Genomic DNA, 16,600 nt, shown 5'->3' on the forward strand with positions numbered 1-16,600 from the left:
CAGACAAGGACACAGTCCTCCAGTTCTGCACTAGCACATCCACAGGGGAAATCTCCTCCTAGCCGCAGGCAGAGAGGAGCTGGCGAGGAGCGCCTATATCCGTATAGATATTAATCCCAGCTAATGTAACTACAGATGTTCTCATTCACGGGCCCATCTAATCCTGTTGGGTCTTTGCCATGGTGTCTCGTAGCACGAGCTCTACGAGTTAATTACGTGCGGTGCAAGGAAGCGTTTCCTTTTATCGCTGGAATAGGTTCCTCTTTGAGAGCTCTGAATGTCCCTTTGTGCCCGCCTGGAGGAGCAGCACCTGTCTGACCCGGACACGGCGCACGCCTTGGCACTTCTCCACCATCTCTTGGCACCGCTGCCGCCTCCTGGGTTCTCCTCTTGCCTTTCACTCAGGCTGAGGGCCCGACGCTAATTTCTATAGCGTCCTGATGTGCTATTCAGCGTGCCTCTACCCCTCTCCGAGCACAACCTGCTATCTCCTGGCTCTTCTGTGCTCGCCTGCAATCAGCCAGATGTTTGCAGGCGGCTGGAGCTGGAGTGCTTGCAGCTGGCAGGGACCCTCCAGCGCTCCTCCCACCCGCGCAGCCCTCAGGCTTTCTGCTGCATGCCCAGAACTCCTCTGGCCGCATTGGGCAGGTCCCAGCTTTGGGCAGAGCCTGCGCACGTCCCACATGTAGGGCAGGTTCCACACACTTGATTTGTAAGGCCCCTTCCAAGCCTTTCAATGATTCCATGTTTCATCCTGTGAGAAGTCAGGCATTGAGGCGGGGGGAAGCCAGCCGTTATCCCCTGCTGTCCCTGACCACGTCTCAGGCACCTGCTGCAGTGTGCTGTTTTCCCTTCCCTTCCCTTCCCTTCCCTTCCCTTCCCTTCCCTTCCCTTCCTTCCCTTCCCTTCCCTTCCCTTCCCTTCCCTTCCCTTCCCTTCCCTTCCCTTCCCTTCCCTTCCCTTCCCTTCCCTTCCCTTCCCTTCCCTTCCCTTCCCTTCCCTTCCCTTCCCTTCCCTTCCTTTTGCCTTTTCTTCCCATTTTTCTCTTCCCCTTTTTTCTTTCTCCTTCTATGTTTTCCCCCTTTTGTCTTTATTCGTTTTTCTTTTTTTCTTTCTTCTGTTTTTCCTCCTTTTTTTTTTCATTTTCTCCCTTTCTTTGTCTTTTTTCCTCATTTTTCTTGTTTTCCTTTTCCTATTTCTTCCCTCTTTATATTTTAATTTCCTACTTCCTTCTTACTATTTTTTCCAATTCTCCCTTTCCTCCTTTCCCCCACTCCCTTTTTGCCTTTTTTCCCCTTCTGAACATTTTTTCCTTTTCTCTTTTTCTTCCTTCTTTTCTTTTTTTCCCTTTCCTGTTTCCCTGTTCTCTTTTTTCCCTTTCTTCCTTTCTTCCCCTTTTTGTCCTTTTTCCTTTTTTCCTCATTTTTTATATTTTTTATTTTTTCCCTTTCTTTCATCTTACTTTTCTTCTTTTTTCCTTTTTTCCTTTTTGTTTTTTTTTCCTTTTTTCTTATTTTTCTTTTTTCTTTTTCCATTTATTCTTTTTCCTCTTTTTTTCTTTTACTCCCCCTTTCCTTCCTTCCTTTTTCTCTTTGTTTTTCCATTTTTCATTTTTCTCTTTTCCTTGCTTTTTTCCATTTTTTTCCTTTTTCATCCCTTTCTTTCCTTTTTTCCCCTCATTTCTCCTTTTCCCCTTTTCCCTGTTTCTTTTGTTTCTGTTTTCCTTCTCCTTCTTTTTTTCCTGTTTTCTTTTTTCTTTTTTGCCCTTTTTCTCATTTTTCTTTTTCCTTTTTCCTTTTCCTTCTTTTTTTTTCCCTTTTTTCTTTTTTTTTTCTCCCCCCCTTTTCTCATTTTTCTTTCTTCTTCTTTTTTTTTTTTTTCCTTTCTCCTTCCTTGTACCTTTCTTTTCCTTTATTTTTTTCCCCTTTCCACCCGCACCCCCATGGTCCCTCCCAGCCCCACAGCCGCACTCCCGGAAGCCCTGGCTGGTTGCTGGGCTCCCCGTGCCCTTTCCCTCTCCTTGTGTAACCCTGCCCTCATTTGCTCATTTTTGCATTAACTGCTGTGCTGCTGCTCTGCTCGCGCGCTCTACCACCACCCTGCTGCCTGTGCAGCCCTGCTAACCCCCCCCGTGTGCATTTTTGCTAACGATCCCCTCACCTCCTCTTGTGTTCCCCCCCCAGAGTGCGATTGCCATCCCGTGGGCGCCGCTGGCCAAACCTGCAACCAGACCACGGGGCAGTGCCCCTGCAAGGACGGCGTCACCGGCATCACCTGCAACCGCTGCGCCAAGGGCTACCAGCAGAGCCGCTCGCCCATCGCGCCCTGCATAAGTAGGTGCACCGAGGGGACCCCGAGCACACCTGGCTGCTGCTCACCCCGATGTGCCGGCAGCCAGGGCTGGGCAGCTGCAGCTCGTGCCATAGGGTGCATTGGCCAAAAGCCTGCGTCGGATCTCACCGCCAAGTTATGGGGCAGACACCCTTTCTTCATATTCTGGGGTGGTTTTTGGACACTCATCCCTCCCTGTGCCGCAGCGGGGTGGCAAGAGCCCAGGCCGAATGCTGGTCTCCCTCAGTGCCGCGCTATGCCCCGCAGACACTGTGAGCAAAGGGCTGTCCTCCCCCAGAGCCCGAGGCTGTGGTGAACCAGAGGGTAAATTCCCCTTGCGTCACCCCCTGGGGACACAAAGCGCTAAACAAAGGCAGACGCAGCATTTCAGCACAGCCATGAGCTCACCTCCCCTCCACCACCGCCCCCAGCAGCGATCTTAGGGATGCTCCAAAAGTGCCACGTCCCAAATGCTCAAAAGCTGTCAGGAGCGACGCTGGGGGGTGGGGAGGGCACAGCTGCTCAGCACCGGGCCTAACCCTGCCTCCTCTGTCCCCTCTTGTCCTGCAGAGATCCCCGCTGCGCCGCCCCCCACAGCCGCCAGCAGCACGGAGGAGCCCGCAGGTACGTGTCCCCCTCCCCAGCTCCTCAGTGCCACGACAACAGACACCTTCTCTTTCCTTGACGTGAAAAGTGCACCGAATTACTGCACCGACTTAAGAGACGTGGATAACTTCTGTGCCCCCAGCGTCTGAGTTCTCTAATCCAGGCAGGACTTATGGGAGCACATGGGGTGATGTGGCCGAGCTGGCAGTGCTCAGGGGTTATCCCAAGTAGGAAAGCTTTACATGGGGTGTTTAGTGGTTGTTTGGTGGTTGTAGCTGAGTTTTCTCGAGTCAGAGGACTGGAGAACCAACAGTCCCCCATTAGAGGAAAACCCAAGTGCTGCTTATTGCCTCTATTGAGCATTGCCTCTATTTGTCTAGATCTGTGTGCTCCCTGTGTCAAGCAATGCGGCCACAGCTGTGCCCCAGTGTAACAGCTCTGTGAGGCCATGGGGTGGGATGCTGGTCACACAGGGCTGCCCCATTGGTACCTCGCATTCCCTCCTATGTCCCTGCACCAGCAGTACAGTGGTCCCCTCCATGCCTATTGTTCCCCAGAGGGACCCCCTGCTGCCCCACATCCCAGCGAGGGGACCAACCCAACCCCCCTAACCGAGCATGGAGCCAGAGCAGGGGTGGAAGCATTGAACTTCTGGGGGCCCTGCCTGGTTCTGCTTCTTCCTAATGGGAGAAAAAGGCTTACAGAGCTGCCAGTCATTGCTGTCTGATCTGCCCTAACCCAAATCGGAGTGGGACTGATTACCGGAGGTGGATGATTTCAGCAGGAGGGTTTAAATGGAACCAGGTGATGGGATCGGTGTGGTTCCTTCTGGGTCTGCAGCACTCCGAATGAGGAGGGGGTGTCCACCAGCTCCAGGGTGGGAGCTGCAGGTCCAGTGTCAGATCAATTTCTTATTATTACTACTGTTATTATTATTATTATTATTATTCTGAAGTGAAATGAACAGTTCCTCTTCCCATTCCCGAGGTGTTCCTGGCTGTGTCCCCTTGTTGAAGCACAGCACTGGTTCCCCATTGCAACTCTGCCTTGGAGCGGGGAGCCCACTCTGTCCCTCCTGGTGACAGTGACACGGTGACATGATGGCATGGTGACATGGTGACATGGTGACGTGGTGACACTGTCCCACACAGCACCGCTCGGCTGGGGAGCCGTTGTCAGGTTGGGATGTTACAGGGCGGCCAAAGCTGCCGAGCGCCCGTCCCTGCTTTCCATCCCAGCGCTGCGGGCGAGAGGCTTTAATCTAATTACATGCTTTATTTGCGCCAATTTGTTTTCCAATCAATCTTGCTCAGCCAGAATAAAGGAGGTTTCCGCGGGCTTGTTCGCACTCCTTGTTCCAAGGGAGAGGTTCGGGCAGTTCTCCTGCATGGCAGCGCGTCCTGCTGCCCCTCGCGTGGGGCGGATGGCCCCATGGCACAGCCATAAGGAGGTTCTGGGGCATCCCAGGCACGGCGCTTTGGGAGGAGGCTATGGGGTGAGGATCCTGCCTGGGGCTGTGGGGCTGGGTGTGGTGCAGGGGGTGCTCTGTGAGCTTTGGCACCCCCACGCTGGCTGTCAGCCCACAGCGGCATTTAGGGCCCAACCTGGGGGAAATCAATGGGAATTCAGCTGTATAAATCAGGATTAGAAACGCAAATCCCATGGGGGTTCGAAGCCTCAAACCTGCAGTTTGAGTTACACACCCCAGCCAAGAAATGAGGCTGTAATTGCTCTGTCATGTCAGGATTGAGGGCCATTCATTTCCGTTCCTGACATGTGGCTTTGGTGGAGTATTAGTTACCCTTTAGAAACTGCGAGCACTGCAATTTGCAGCCCCGAGCCCATTGCCTGCATCCCACAACCATCCCATTTCCAACCTGCAGACATTCAATATCCATCCCACATCCAATCTACATCCATCCCATATCCAACCTACATTCATCCCGCATCCATCCCGTATTCAACCTATATCTATCCTACTTCCATCCCATATCCAGCCTACATCCATCCCACATCCATCCCACATCCATCCTACATCCAACCCATATCCAACCTACATCCATCCCACATCCATCCCACGTCCATCCTACATCCAACCCATATCCAACTTACATCCATCCCACATCCATCCTGCATCCATCCTATATCCATTCCATATACATCCTACATCCATCCCACATCCATCCAGCCCCATTGTTGTAGGGTTCAGCCCTGCACTGTGCTTCCCTGCAGCGTTCAGCCTCACACTCTCAGCTCCAGCTCTGCAACCAAAAATGAAGTGTATTTACAAAACCGAGTGGAATACAGCTTTGCAGCTCCCACCTCCGACTCTGCTCACCTCCATGGACCACCAGTTTCCTCCCCAACCCCACTGCTGGGCTGACCCCATGGGGTCAGGGTGATAATGGGGCTCTGTGGGGTGAGAACAGGGCTGTGGGGGCACTGTGGGAGGGGTCTCTGTGCCCTAGGAGAGACAGAACTGCTGACAGCCCTCGACCCCAGAGGGGTGTCTGGGTACATCCCCCCACAGCTTCTCCTCATGTTCTGGATCATTAATGGTGTTTTCCTTCCCCTCCCCCCCCCCTCTGCCCCACAGACTGTGACTCGTATTGCAAAGCCTCCAAGGGGAAGCTGAAGATTAACATGAAGAAGTACTGCAAGAAGGACTATGGTGAGTGCAGCCACCCCAAACCCAGCAGTGCTGTGCTGTAGGGTGAGGGGCAGACAGTGCTGCAGGGCAGGCAGTGCTGTGGGATGAGGTGTTATGGGATAACAGATGTTATGGGACAAGAGATGTTACGGGTAAGTGATGCTGTGGGATATAAGATGTTATGGAATAAGAGACATTATGGCATAAGAGATGCTATGGGTTAAGAGATGGCATGGAATAAGTGATGTTGTGGGATAAGAGATGCTATGGGATAAGAGATGCAATGGGATAAGAGATGATTTGGGATATGAGATGCTATGGGAGAAGTGATGCTGTGGGAGAAGTGATGCTCTGTGATATAAGATATTATGGAATAAGAGATGTTATGGGATAAGAGACGCTGTGGGATAAGTGATGTTATAGGATAAGAGAAGCTATGGGAGAAGAGATGCTACGGGAGAAGTGATACTGAGGAATAAGAGAGGCTGTGGGATAAGTGATGCTGTGGGATGGGATAGGCAATGCTGCAGGGTAGATGATGCTGTGGAATGAGTGCTGCTGTGGGGTAGGCAATGCCAAGGGATAAGCGATGCTGCAGAGTAAGCAGTACTTTGGGATAAGCAACACTGCAGTGCTTTGGGATGAGGAATGCTTTGGGATCAGCACTGCTCTGGGACAGCAATGCTTTGGGATAGGGGAAGAGCAACGCTGTGGGACCGGCAATGGGGCGGCTCAGTGCTGGGAGAGCTTGAACTTCCCGCAGAGCTGGGAGCAAAGAAAGGGCTGAAAAGTTGCACGGGGGATAATGCAGCCCCTCTGAGTGACACCGCAGTGGGATGCCAATTAGGAGACTCTTTTCCTCATCGTTCCATGGCACGGCTACACTGAATGTCCTAAAAGGCCCTAATTAGCTGAACGGAGCTCCTGCTCCCGCGGGCTCCACTGGCTGCTATCACCCCACACTCCTCAATGGGGCCTTTGAGCTGGCCGCCCCATTCACAGGCTGAAAGGGGATGTTGTCCCCGATTCACTTCCCCTATCTCTCTGCTTTGGGTACTGTTGCGGTGGTTTTTTCTTTTGATAAATTGGGCTCTTTCCCACAAGATGGGTTCAGTGCAAATATTTGCAGTACAGCAGTGATGGGGCGGGCGGGGGGAGGAGGCAGGGGGGTCCTATAGTGCTGTGCCCACTGCCCCACTGCGGCACTGCAGGGAGAGCCCCAGCAGAGGTGTGGGGCTGGATGGCCCCGTGCCCCACCAGGATTAAGGGCTGTAAATCCCCGATATTGAGGCAGTAGGAAACTGGCGGCCAGAGAGGCAAAGCTCAGTGCCTTTGCCAAATACGTTTTTAAAAAAATAATAATAAAAAGGGAAAAAAAAAAAAAAATCCCATATGAACATTTTGCTCCAGCGGGGGAGGATGCAGTGCTTTCCATTTCCAGAGTGTCATCACTGCGGTCCCAAAGGCTCTGCCCTATATCCTCTGTGTGCGGGACGCAGTGGGGCTGAGCATGGGGAGCTGGGGGGTTGAGCATGGGATTCTGTGGGGCTGCATATGAGATAGAGTGGGGATGCAAATGGAATGCAGTGGATCTCCATGCGGGATGCAGTGGGGCTGAGTGTGGGATACAGTGGGGATGAGCACAGGATGCAGTGGGGCTGACATGGGATGCTGTTGGTCTGCACGTGGGATGCAATAGGGCTGAGCATGAGATGCAGTGGGGGCTGAGCATGGGATGCAGAGGGGATGCTTATGGGCTGCAGTGGGGTTGAGTATGGGATGGACTGGGGCTGCATATGGATGCAATGGGGCTGAGCATAGGATGCTCTGGGTCTCCATGTGGGATGCAATGAGGCTGCATATGGAATTCATCACAGCTGTGGCAGTGCCGACTTGCCCCTCAGCTTCACTCCCTCCACCCCACAGACAGAGGCAGCACACAGCCATCCCCAACAGTTCTCCCCACACTGTGGGTCAGCATGGGGTGTCCTGAGAGCTCCTCCCGGTTCCTTCCCACTCACTCTCTCCATGCTGTCAGCGCGGAGCCGGGCAGGTCAAAGGTTTGAGCTCTTTTGGAAAGATTTGTTTCCAAAAACTAAAAGTTGGCCGATGCTCACATTTTGTTACCTTCACACCAGGCTGGGAAATACACGGTCAGAGCTTTGGGTGTTTGTTTAATTCTTCTTCTCTCTCTTTTTTTTTTTTTTTTTTTTAATGAAAGCAGCTGGTGTGCATGCCATGCTCGGCAGGAAACGTACTGATACTTTGCAGGGTGGGGTGAGGGTGTGCAGTGTGCAATGGAGGGGTGTGCAGTGCAGGATGGAGAGCTGCAGTGTGCAATGGAGGGGTGTGCAGTGCAGGATGGAGAGCTGCAGTGTAAGGTAGGGGGTGTGCAGTGTGCAATGCAGAGGTGTGCAGTTCAGCGTGGGGAGTGTGCAATGTGGGATGGAGGGGTGTGCAGTGCGGGGTGGGGGTGTGCAGTGGAGGATGGAGAGATGTGCGGTGAGCAATGGAGAGCTGTGCAGTGCAGGGTGGAGGGGTGAGGCTGAGCTTGCTCTCCTCTCTGCAGCCCACACGTAACAGCCTTTCTCCTCTCCCTCCTTCTTTTCCAGCTGTGCAGATCCACATCCTGAAAGCGGAAAAAAATGCCGACTGGTGGAAGTTCACCGTCAACATCATCTCCGTCTACAAACAGGGCAGCAACCGGCTGCGGCGTGGGGATCAGACCCTGTGGGTGCACGCCAAGGACATCGCCTGCAAGTGCCCCAAGGTGAAACCCATGAAGAAGTACCTCCTGCTGGGCAGCACCGAGGACTCTCCAGACCAGAGCGGCATCATCGCGGACAAGAGCAGCCTGGTGATCCAATGGCGGGACACGTGGGCACGGCGGCTGCGGAAGTTCCAGCAGCGGGAGAAGAAGGGGAAATGTAGGAAGGCGTAGGGAGGAACGGTGGTGGACTGAGCGCTGCTGGGTGCGGGCGGGGGGTGGGCATGGGGGGCTCACGGCGTCTTGTATTGAGGGATGAAATGGTTAAAAAAAAAAAACATGAAACCCAACGATGGGACTGCAGATGTGGTGATAAAAGCGTCGGGCGGAGAGGGGGTGTGAGCACTGGTGGGGGAGGGGGACAGGGATACCCAGGGGCACCGAGATGGCACCAAAAGGACAGCTGGGTGGCACTGAGCCGACACTGAAAGGACAGCCAGCACTGCGCTGCTGCTGGGCACCAACCTGCACCGAAGCGACACTGATGGCACCGGAGTGGCTCAGAACTGACTTGGAGCTGACAGCAAACTGGCACCAAACTGATACCTGACATCAAACCCACAGCAAAACAACACTGAACCAGCACCAAAACGACACCAAACCAGTACTGAGACAACAGTGAACCAACCCCTGCCACCAAACCATCACCAAACTGCCATCGCTGCACCCACACCAAGGCAGCCAGGAGCGATGCTGGAGGAGCCCTCCTCAGAACACGGACCCCAACTTACAGCAGCAGCCCAGTACGGAGCTGGCACAGCCATCCCGAGCCCCTCAGCGCTGTGGTGCTCACAGTGGGGCAAGGGCAGGACAAGGTGCACACTGCACTCCCATCCCACGGAAACACCCAACCATAGCTGCCTCAAGAATTGCCCCAGGACAGCAAACAGCCTCCAGACGAAGGCCGGGTGCCATGGCACTGCTCAGCCCCATGCTCAGCCCCATGGCACAGCAGGGGCTCCTGGTGTCCCCCAGTCCACGGCTGCGAGGGCAGTGTGATACCTGGGGGGGGAAGCAAACATTCAGTCGCTACGCAAAGCAAAACCTCCCCGCTCTTTTTCCTTTCAGGAAACTTGGAAACATCCATTTTATGACATTTTCCAGCGGTTTTTGCCTTGTTTTATAGCAATCGACAATATTTATGTAATGACATAAACCACCATAAAGCGAGGCAGCCATGTAAATAGGTGCAAAGCAGAGGGCTCCAGGGCAGCAGCCGCCATGGAGGGAGGAAGGAAGGGAGGGAGGGAGCTCTGCAGAACCCCCAGTCCCATAGGAAGGGGTCTGGGGGAAAAGCAGCCCCCAAACCTGGCTCTACTCATCCCCTCGCCCAGCACAGAGCTGGATTCCCCCACTGCAGAGCACAACATGAGCCAGCAGCCGTGCATCCAAGGGAACTGCGGCCACCAAGAATCCGTCCCCATGTCCCTTCCTGCCCTGCACAGCAGGAAGGTGAGCACAGGGGATGTGGGGATGCTCACAGTGCGTGCCCTGTGCCCCCGAGAGCCTTCCCCAGCTCCCAGCACAGCCCCAGTGCTCCCAGCTCTGCTCCACCACCAGACAGCTCCCATACAGCCACCAGGGCTTGGTGCCCCTGGGGTTCCAGCCCCATCCATGGCCCTGTAAGCATGACTAGAGGAGCAGCTGGTGCCACTGGTGTCACTGGTACAACTGGTGCCCTCGGTGACCTTGGTGACTTTTGGTGACCTTGGTGCAACCGGTTGTCACTGGTGCCACTGGTACAACTGCTCCTCTCGGTGACTTTGATGCAGCTGGTGCAACTGGTGCCACTGGTGCCATTTGTGCCACTGGTGTCACTGGTACAACTGGTGCCCTCGGTGACCTTGGTGACTTTTGGTGACCTTGGTGCAACCAGTTGTCACTGGGGCCACTGGTACAACTGCTCCTCTCAGTGACTTTGACGCAGCTGGTGCAACTGGTGCTACTGGTGCCACTGGTACAATTCATGCTTTTGGTGCCTTTGGTGCAAACGGTGCCACTGCTGCCACTGGTGTCCATCTCTTGGGACGTCCCAGCATTGGGTGTCCATGGGTGCAGCCCTTCCCCACAGCCCCCACAGCCCCAGGATCACCCAGGGGAACCCGCAGCCGTCACCCAGCGAGGCAAATCTTCACCCCCAACATCACCTCCACAGTCAGAGCTGCGCCGTGTCACCGCCACGTGTCAATCGCACGCTCATCCCATGAGCCCAGCATCCCTTGGGGCACCATCCCACAGTGCTGGGACCCCGCTGTGACATGGAGACAACCCAGGGGGACGTGAGCAGAGGTTGGGATGGGGCCGAGGAGCAGCACAAATGCCCAAACCACCATCACTCCGTCCCCTCCATCGCATCCGTCCCCACGCAGCCGCCTCCTCTCGGTCCTGGAGCTGCCACAAACCTGTGTTCATTTTTATGGTTTTGATTATTTCTGTTAATATCTTGAACTGTAAATGTTGTTTAGTTACGACCATTGCATACGGCTTTGGGCAATGTTTCTTTACGATGCATACTAATATATTATGGTTATTATATATGAATATATTTAATGACACGTGAAAAAAAAAAAAAGTTGTGGATTTTCTTATTGTTTTGCCAAGTTACTGTTGGTTTTTGGGGTTTTTTTTTGTTCCGTTTTTTGGTTTATTTTTTCCTCTCGGTTCGTTTCGTTAGATTGGCTGTAACTGAACCTGAAGGAGCTTGTAACTGTCCAGCACCCACTGCTAGAACTAAAGTCAGAAACGCATCGAATAAACTCTTGTAAACCGTCACGGTGTGCATGGAGCTCTGCTTCCCACCACCCCCAGGGTATGGGGACACCTCTGGGTGCCAACCCACAGCTGGGATGGGGCAGAGCCCCACGATGCTTCCCATCCCTGCAGGAGGGGGGATTTCAGCCCTAGAGGAAAAAAAAAACCCAAGCAAACGGTGCTGCAAACGGTGCTGCAGACAGCTCTGGGGTCAGCCGTGTGACCCATGCTCTCGGTGGCTCCATTGATTTATTCATTCCAAAACATCACGGAGGGCAGAAATCTCAGATCTTTACTGCGGGGACAAATGGTTCAGTGAGGTCCTTCCCCCCCCCATCCTGAGCTCTCAGTGCGGTGTGAAATGGCAAATGGGCTCCTGGGCCCCATGGCCACAGCAACGAGACGTCAGATGTCACCAGAAGGTAAATCTGGGGGTCCCTCTGGGAGGCAGCAGAGCCCCTCCCCAAAGTCAGCTCCTGGGTGCTGTGTGCCATGGAGTGATGGCAAGCGCTCCGACAGCAGGCAGACGAGTCGTATAGAAACAGACCAGCTTTTATTCTGTAGTTATTGCTTGCTCTACCAAGTCAGAAATCAAATTGGCAAAGATAACAAAATAACAATTTTTTTTTTTTTTGGCCACGAATGAGTGTTCAGTATCGCTTTTCGATCGTTTTAGTAAGTCATCCTTCCCTTCAGTTTAAAATTGTAAAAGGAGGAGGCAGATCTCAGCCCCAGGATGGGAGCACGGACACCAGCACACGTCCCAGGGCACGGCAGAACAGGGCGGGTGTGCTTTAAGCACACTGTGCACCCAGGGGCCCCCTGTACCCAGCAGCAGCGGGCAGGCAGGGAGCACATCGTCAGCTCTTGTGGTGGAGCTGCTCTGGGACGTGCACCCACTGCACGGCTGCGTCCTCCCACCGCGTGAAATCCAGGCAGGGAGAGAGTCCTCAGCCGTGCGCCGAGCGGAGGGACGACGTCTGCTGGACACGGCTTCATGCTGACGCTGCGGGGCTCATCGGAAGCACAGCAGGGCTCTGTGCAGCACAGGGCTCTCTGCGGAGCTCAGCTGCAGCTCCGTCGGGCCCCCCCTACTTCGTCGGCCAGACAGCGACCACAGCGATGGCAATCAGCAGCAGCACGATCACCACCAGCATTCCTAGAAGAGATGAGACGAGGCGGTAAGGTTGCTGCCTTCATCTTTTACAATTGGTCTTTTGCAAATTAGATCTCCCTCCCCCCCAGCACCCCGCTGCCCCCCAGGCACATCTCCATTCCCGCAGCACTGTGAGCCCCCGAGTCACGTTGCTCTTCTCTCGCTGACCCCCCAAATTAATTTTTTAGCTGTGCCTGCGGAGTATCTTCCTGCTCTGACATCTGCCTCACAAAGATTACAGGGGATACGTTCAGCTCATTGCGAGGGCTGCTCTGGAATCCCTCTGTACCGTCCCGCCGGGGGAAAGGATTATTGGGGAGGAAACCCAAATTGCATCAGGAAATTGTTTCCAACGCAAACTACTCCCACTTCCAGAGGACTCTGCAGAGTGTGAGCGCAGCTCCCAGCGCTGTACCTGCCTTTGGAAAATGAACGTGGGGCAATGCTGGTGGGCACGGCAGAGCTCTGCGCCACGGTGCAGCCACTGCCCCACATCCCCGAGCCCACGGATGGGCAGAAGCACTGCCTTGGGGGGCCGGGCTGTGCACACAGCCCCACACAGGGCCCTCCAGCAGTGGGCTCCGGGTCGGTGTCTGCCCGCAGCACTCCCAGCAGAGCTGTGGGAACACACTGGGGCTCCAAGAGCGGAAAAAAAACGTCCCCACTCTCAGTCCGTGAGCAGATGACGATTACTCAACCACTTAGAATATTTACAAGTCCAGCTCATGGCAATTAAAAAAGGATGTATTAAAATAAACTCCTCTTTCCAAGCTGGAAAAGGATATTAGAGACAGCTCTTTGTCAATAGTGTCATGTTTTCTGTGCAGGAACCATCTCAGCGCCAGGCCCGACGTGTTTTTCCAGCACTGCTCCTCCCGCTCTGCTCAGCCCAATCCGGACCTGCTTTGCCCCCCAGGCTGTGCTCACAATGCTCAGCACCACGCGAGGTGCCTCTGTGTGCACATCTGCGCTCTGCACAGGGGGGAGGCAGTTTAGAGGGTGCAAATCCTTTGCACGGTTTCAGTGCAGTGGAGTTTATGGACTTCAGCAATTAAGAGACGAGCGAGATCAGTTTCTTGGAACACGTTCTGTAGGTGTGAGCTATTAACAATACCGAGTTAATGGGGCGTAATTATTCCTTCACAGCTCCCAAGAAGAAGTGCACGTAAACACAGCAGCGCTGCGCAGCAGGGAAGGTTGGGGACGCACAGACTGAGGCTGATGGGCACCAGTGGGAAGTTGCAGAGCATGCGGGGCAGCAGAAGGAAACATTCTGCATTTACTCTTGGAAAGAGATGGTTATTAAAACCCAGAGCCGCTGCCCCGTCCCCAAAAGCAGTGCATGAGGATTTGCTCCCATAGGAGATAGAGGGGATGGGGTGGGTCAGTGCAACGTGCAGCAATCGGGTGGCACTCAGAGCCCAGGGCAGGAGGTGTGAGCTCTGGGTATGCTGAGCTCCCTCCCGGTGCCCTTTGGTGTTAGTGCCAACCACGGCTGGAGCCCAGCTCTGATTTCTGCTCCTCAGCACACAGCTGATGCTGATGCCTTCACAGCCCACTGCTGCTCATGCCAGCTTTGTGACAAGGCAGCATTTACTGTGAAATATCCATCATTGTGCTCAGTGTAACTCCTGGGAATCCGAGCGTGTTCAGGATCTGGCCGGGACTCAAGTGCCTTTTGAAAAGGCAGGCAGGAACTCTGTCATAAATACATCTTGTTTTGACAACTCCCTCCTGAATATGTGTCAAAGGATCTCTGGTCCACCTCTATCAGCCCGTTGATTTCCCATGAGCACTGTCCTACAGTACCACAGCCACTGAGATTGAACCCCATGGTTCCATGGGGGTTGATGGAACCCCGCAATGGTTGGGTTGGAAGGCACCCGACTGACTGCACCCCCAGCTCAGGCTGCCCAGGGCCATCCATCGCCCACCTCCAGAGACGGGGCACCCCAGTGTGGGCAGCAGTGCTGGGCTCTCTGGGTGCAGCCCAGTGGCACTGGCAAGCAGTGGGGAGAAGGTCCAAAATAATTTTGCAGCATCCTAGCAGAACTGATGAAAGCAAGCACGGGGTGAGTTCGCATGTGATAGCCGAGCTCTGGACTCGATGAGCTCTTCCAGTCCTCACTGCAGTGGACAGGCCTGATAAATAGGAGAAGTAAATACGAGCACACGCAGAGGGACAGCTTCTCCTTCCTTGGGGTGATTCTGTTCAATTCAGTGCAGTGCCATCCTCAGCACTGGTGTCTTTTATAGACAATGTAAAAATAATAAATAGCAGGCTAGGACTTTAAAAAGCCTGGTATAGCATTACATTATCTGGAAAAAGCCGCTTGTTTTGTGCCAAGAAAGTTATATTCCCACCGAACTGTCTCTCCAGAAGTTTATGAACAAGTCTTCTTTTATACCAGACACGGAGCGCTAACTTATAAACACATAATGGCTGTTTTATGGGGCGGGAGGGAAGCAGGGAGAGGATGGAGCTGCAACCAGAGGCTGGGCTGCTTTCTTTATGGACATCTTAACCTCACAGTGTTAAAAAAAACAAAACAACAAAAGCCAACACCTTTATCTACTTTTTCAGTGAGTTAATTTGCTGCCCAATTCCTGGCCCCAACCTGTCAGGGCAGCACAGCCCCACTCCTGCCCCTAACGTGCTCATCCAGCACAGCAAGCACCCAGCACAGCCGTCCTGCTGCCCTTCGCCTTCCCTAAAAGAAGCCACTTTCTCCCCCAAAAGCTATAAAACCTCTCCCCCTAACATCCTCCTGCCTTCAAGTGAGACAGGGCACGCAATTTGTGTTGCATTAAGAACCACTTTAGCACAAATCCCACGCTATTAAGCCGGCTTGTATGTAAATACACTCCCCGATCCCTACACCTGCATCACCGAAGCCATCTCCCTGGAGGCCCCGCTCTTTATTAGCTCTGTGACAGCCAAACCTGTGCTGGGGCTGTGCAAAGCGCCGTGGCTGTGTGCTGTCCCACGCCTGTCCACCGGGGAGTCCAGCATTATTGCTTCTGACCTCCCTTGGTCAGCCCAGAAATTCAACACTGCGCTCGTACTTCTCAGCTCTGACATGGAAATCATTGGCAGCACTCACACAAATCAAGACCAGGCTCCGAGAAGGGTTATTAAAGGCTCCAACGCCCATGTGTTTCATTGGGTCTGAGGGAAAAAAGGAGACACTGCTCATGAAAGCTAAGCTCTTTGGAAACAACAACTATTGCATTATTAATTCCTTGTTTGGAAAAGAGACAGAGCTAGGTCATTCCTGTGTAGGACGAAAAGCTGGGGAGTTATTCTGCTCTGGGAGTTACCCACGCAACGCTAGGTGAAATGTGGGAACAGAACCAAATGCACAGGCGTTGCTCCAGGTGGTAACTCCTCGGGCCACGTTGGTTCACATATCCCCTTCAGGGGAGGTTCAGGCTGGATATTTGGAAAACGTTCTTCTCCCAAAGAGTGGTGATGCAGTGACACAGCTGCCCATGGAGGTGGTGGGATCACCGTTCCTGGGGCTGTCCTGAAACAGAGGAGATGTGGCACTGGAGGATGTGGTCGCTGGGCACGGTGGGCTGGGTTGGGGTGATCTTAAAGGTCATTTCCAACCTCGCTGACTCTGCTATTCTATGCTATGAAAAGCTGCATTTTGCTGCCGTTCTCCTCTCTCTGCAGTGTGATGCTGTTAGCACGAGCCTTCCATTGGGTCACAATGCACCTCCCAGCACTGACAGCAGCACCTGCTGGCAAACAAGAGCGAGATAAAAACAAATGGCAAAGCCAGCTCCAAGAGAGAGGCAAACTGGGTTTAAATCCAAAACTTTTATTGCTTCAGTGATCAAATGATTCCCAGTGTTTGGGTCCCAAACCACACGCACAGCCCAACAGAACGGCAGGAAGTGAGATAAGCGTTTCCCTTAATCCATTATTGTTAGACCTCAATTTGCTTCTCTTCTAATCTATTTTTCAAATTACAAACGCATGCCAGATAGCACATTGAACTACTTCCAAGAGCACCTGCAGTGAAATCCCATATTCTTTCAAGAAAGCGATGTGTATTTTGTAAAAACCCAACCTCAAATGAACTGCCGCGGCCGGAGGAGCGGCGGAGCTGAGCGCAGCCCTCCCACCCGTGGGCTCCCACCACTGCTCACATCTCCAGCACAGCCACTGCTCACTCTGCACCAAGGGAATCTGTGCTTCTGGCACTCCTTGATGGCCGCAATCCAAAGCTCAAGGTGCCACGTAAATGCAAACACGGTGATACCTCTACATCTCCTTAAGATACAGTTCATCCAGCTCCTGTGCCAAGGGGAGACGCAGACGAAAGCAGGC

At 53.5% G+C, this 16,600-nt stretch overlaps 2 protein-coding genes across 6 annotated transcripts in view; one reads left to right on the forward strand and one right to left on the reverse strand.

Annotated features, from left to right (window-relative positions):
- NTN1 (netrin 1) overlaps positions 1-11,126 on the forward strand; it is a 50,431-nt gene extending 39,305 nt beyond the window's left edge. The window contains exons 3-6 of the mRNA XM_085240396.1: positions 2,184-2,333; positions 2,902-2,955; positions 5,534-5,608; positions 8,200-11,126. Coding sequence (XP_085096522.1) covers positions 2,184-2,333; positions 2,902-2,955; positions 5,534-5,608; positions 8,200-8,528 — 608 coding nt within the window. The 3' untranslated portion in view covers positions 8,529-11,126. The remainder of the gene's footprint in view (positions 1-2,183; positions 2,334-2,901; positions 2,956-5,533; positions 5,609-8,199) is intronic.
- A 513-nt stretch (positions 11,127-11,639) lies between these two features.
- Positions 11,640-16,600, reverse strand: part of STX8 (syntaxin 8) — a 78,848-nt gene continuing 73,887 nt past the window's right edge. For 3 of the 5 annotated variants that reach the window (XM_085240405.1, XM_085240402.1, XM_010721235.4), the window contains one exon: positions 11,640-12,264. In XM_085240405.1, coding sequence (XP_085096531.1) covers positions 12,197-12,264 — 68 coding nt within the window. In that variant the 3' untranslated portion in view covers positions 11,640-12,196. Of the gene's footprint in view, positions 12,265-12,999; positions 16,006-16,600 lie in introns of those variants that run through there. The other 2 variants (XM_085240404.1, XM_085240403.1) reach the window with 2 other exon arrangements.

Source organism: Meleagris gallopavo, chromosome 20, assembly GCF_905368555.1.
Source record: "Meleagris gallopavo chromosome 20, MGAL_WU_HG_1.1, whole genome shotgun sequence".
NCBI lineage: Eukaryota > Metazoa > Chordata > Aves > Galliformes > Phasianidae > Meleagris > Meleagris gallopavo.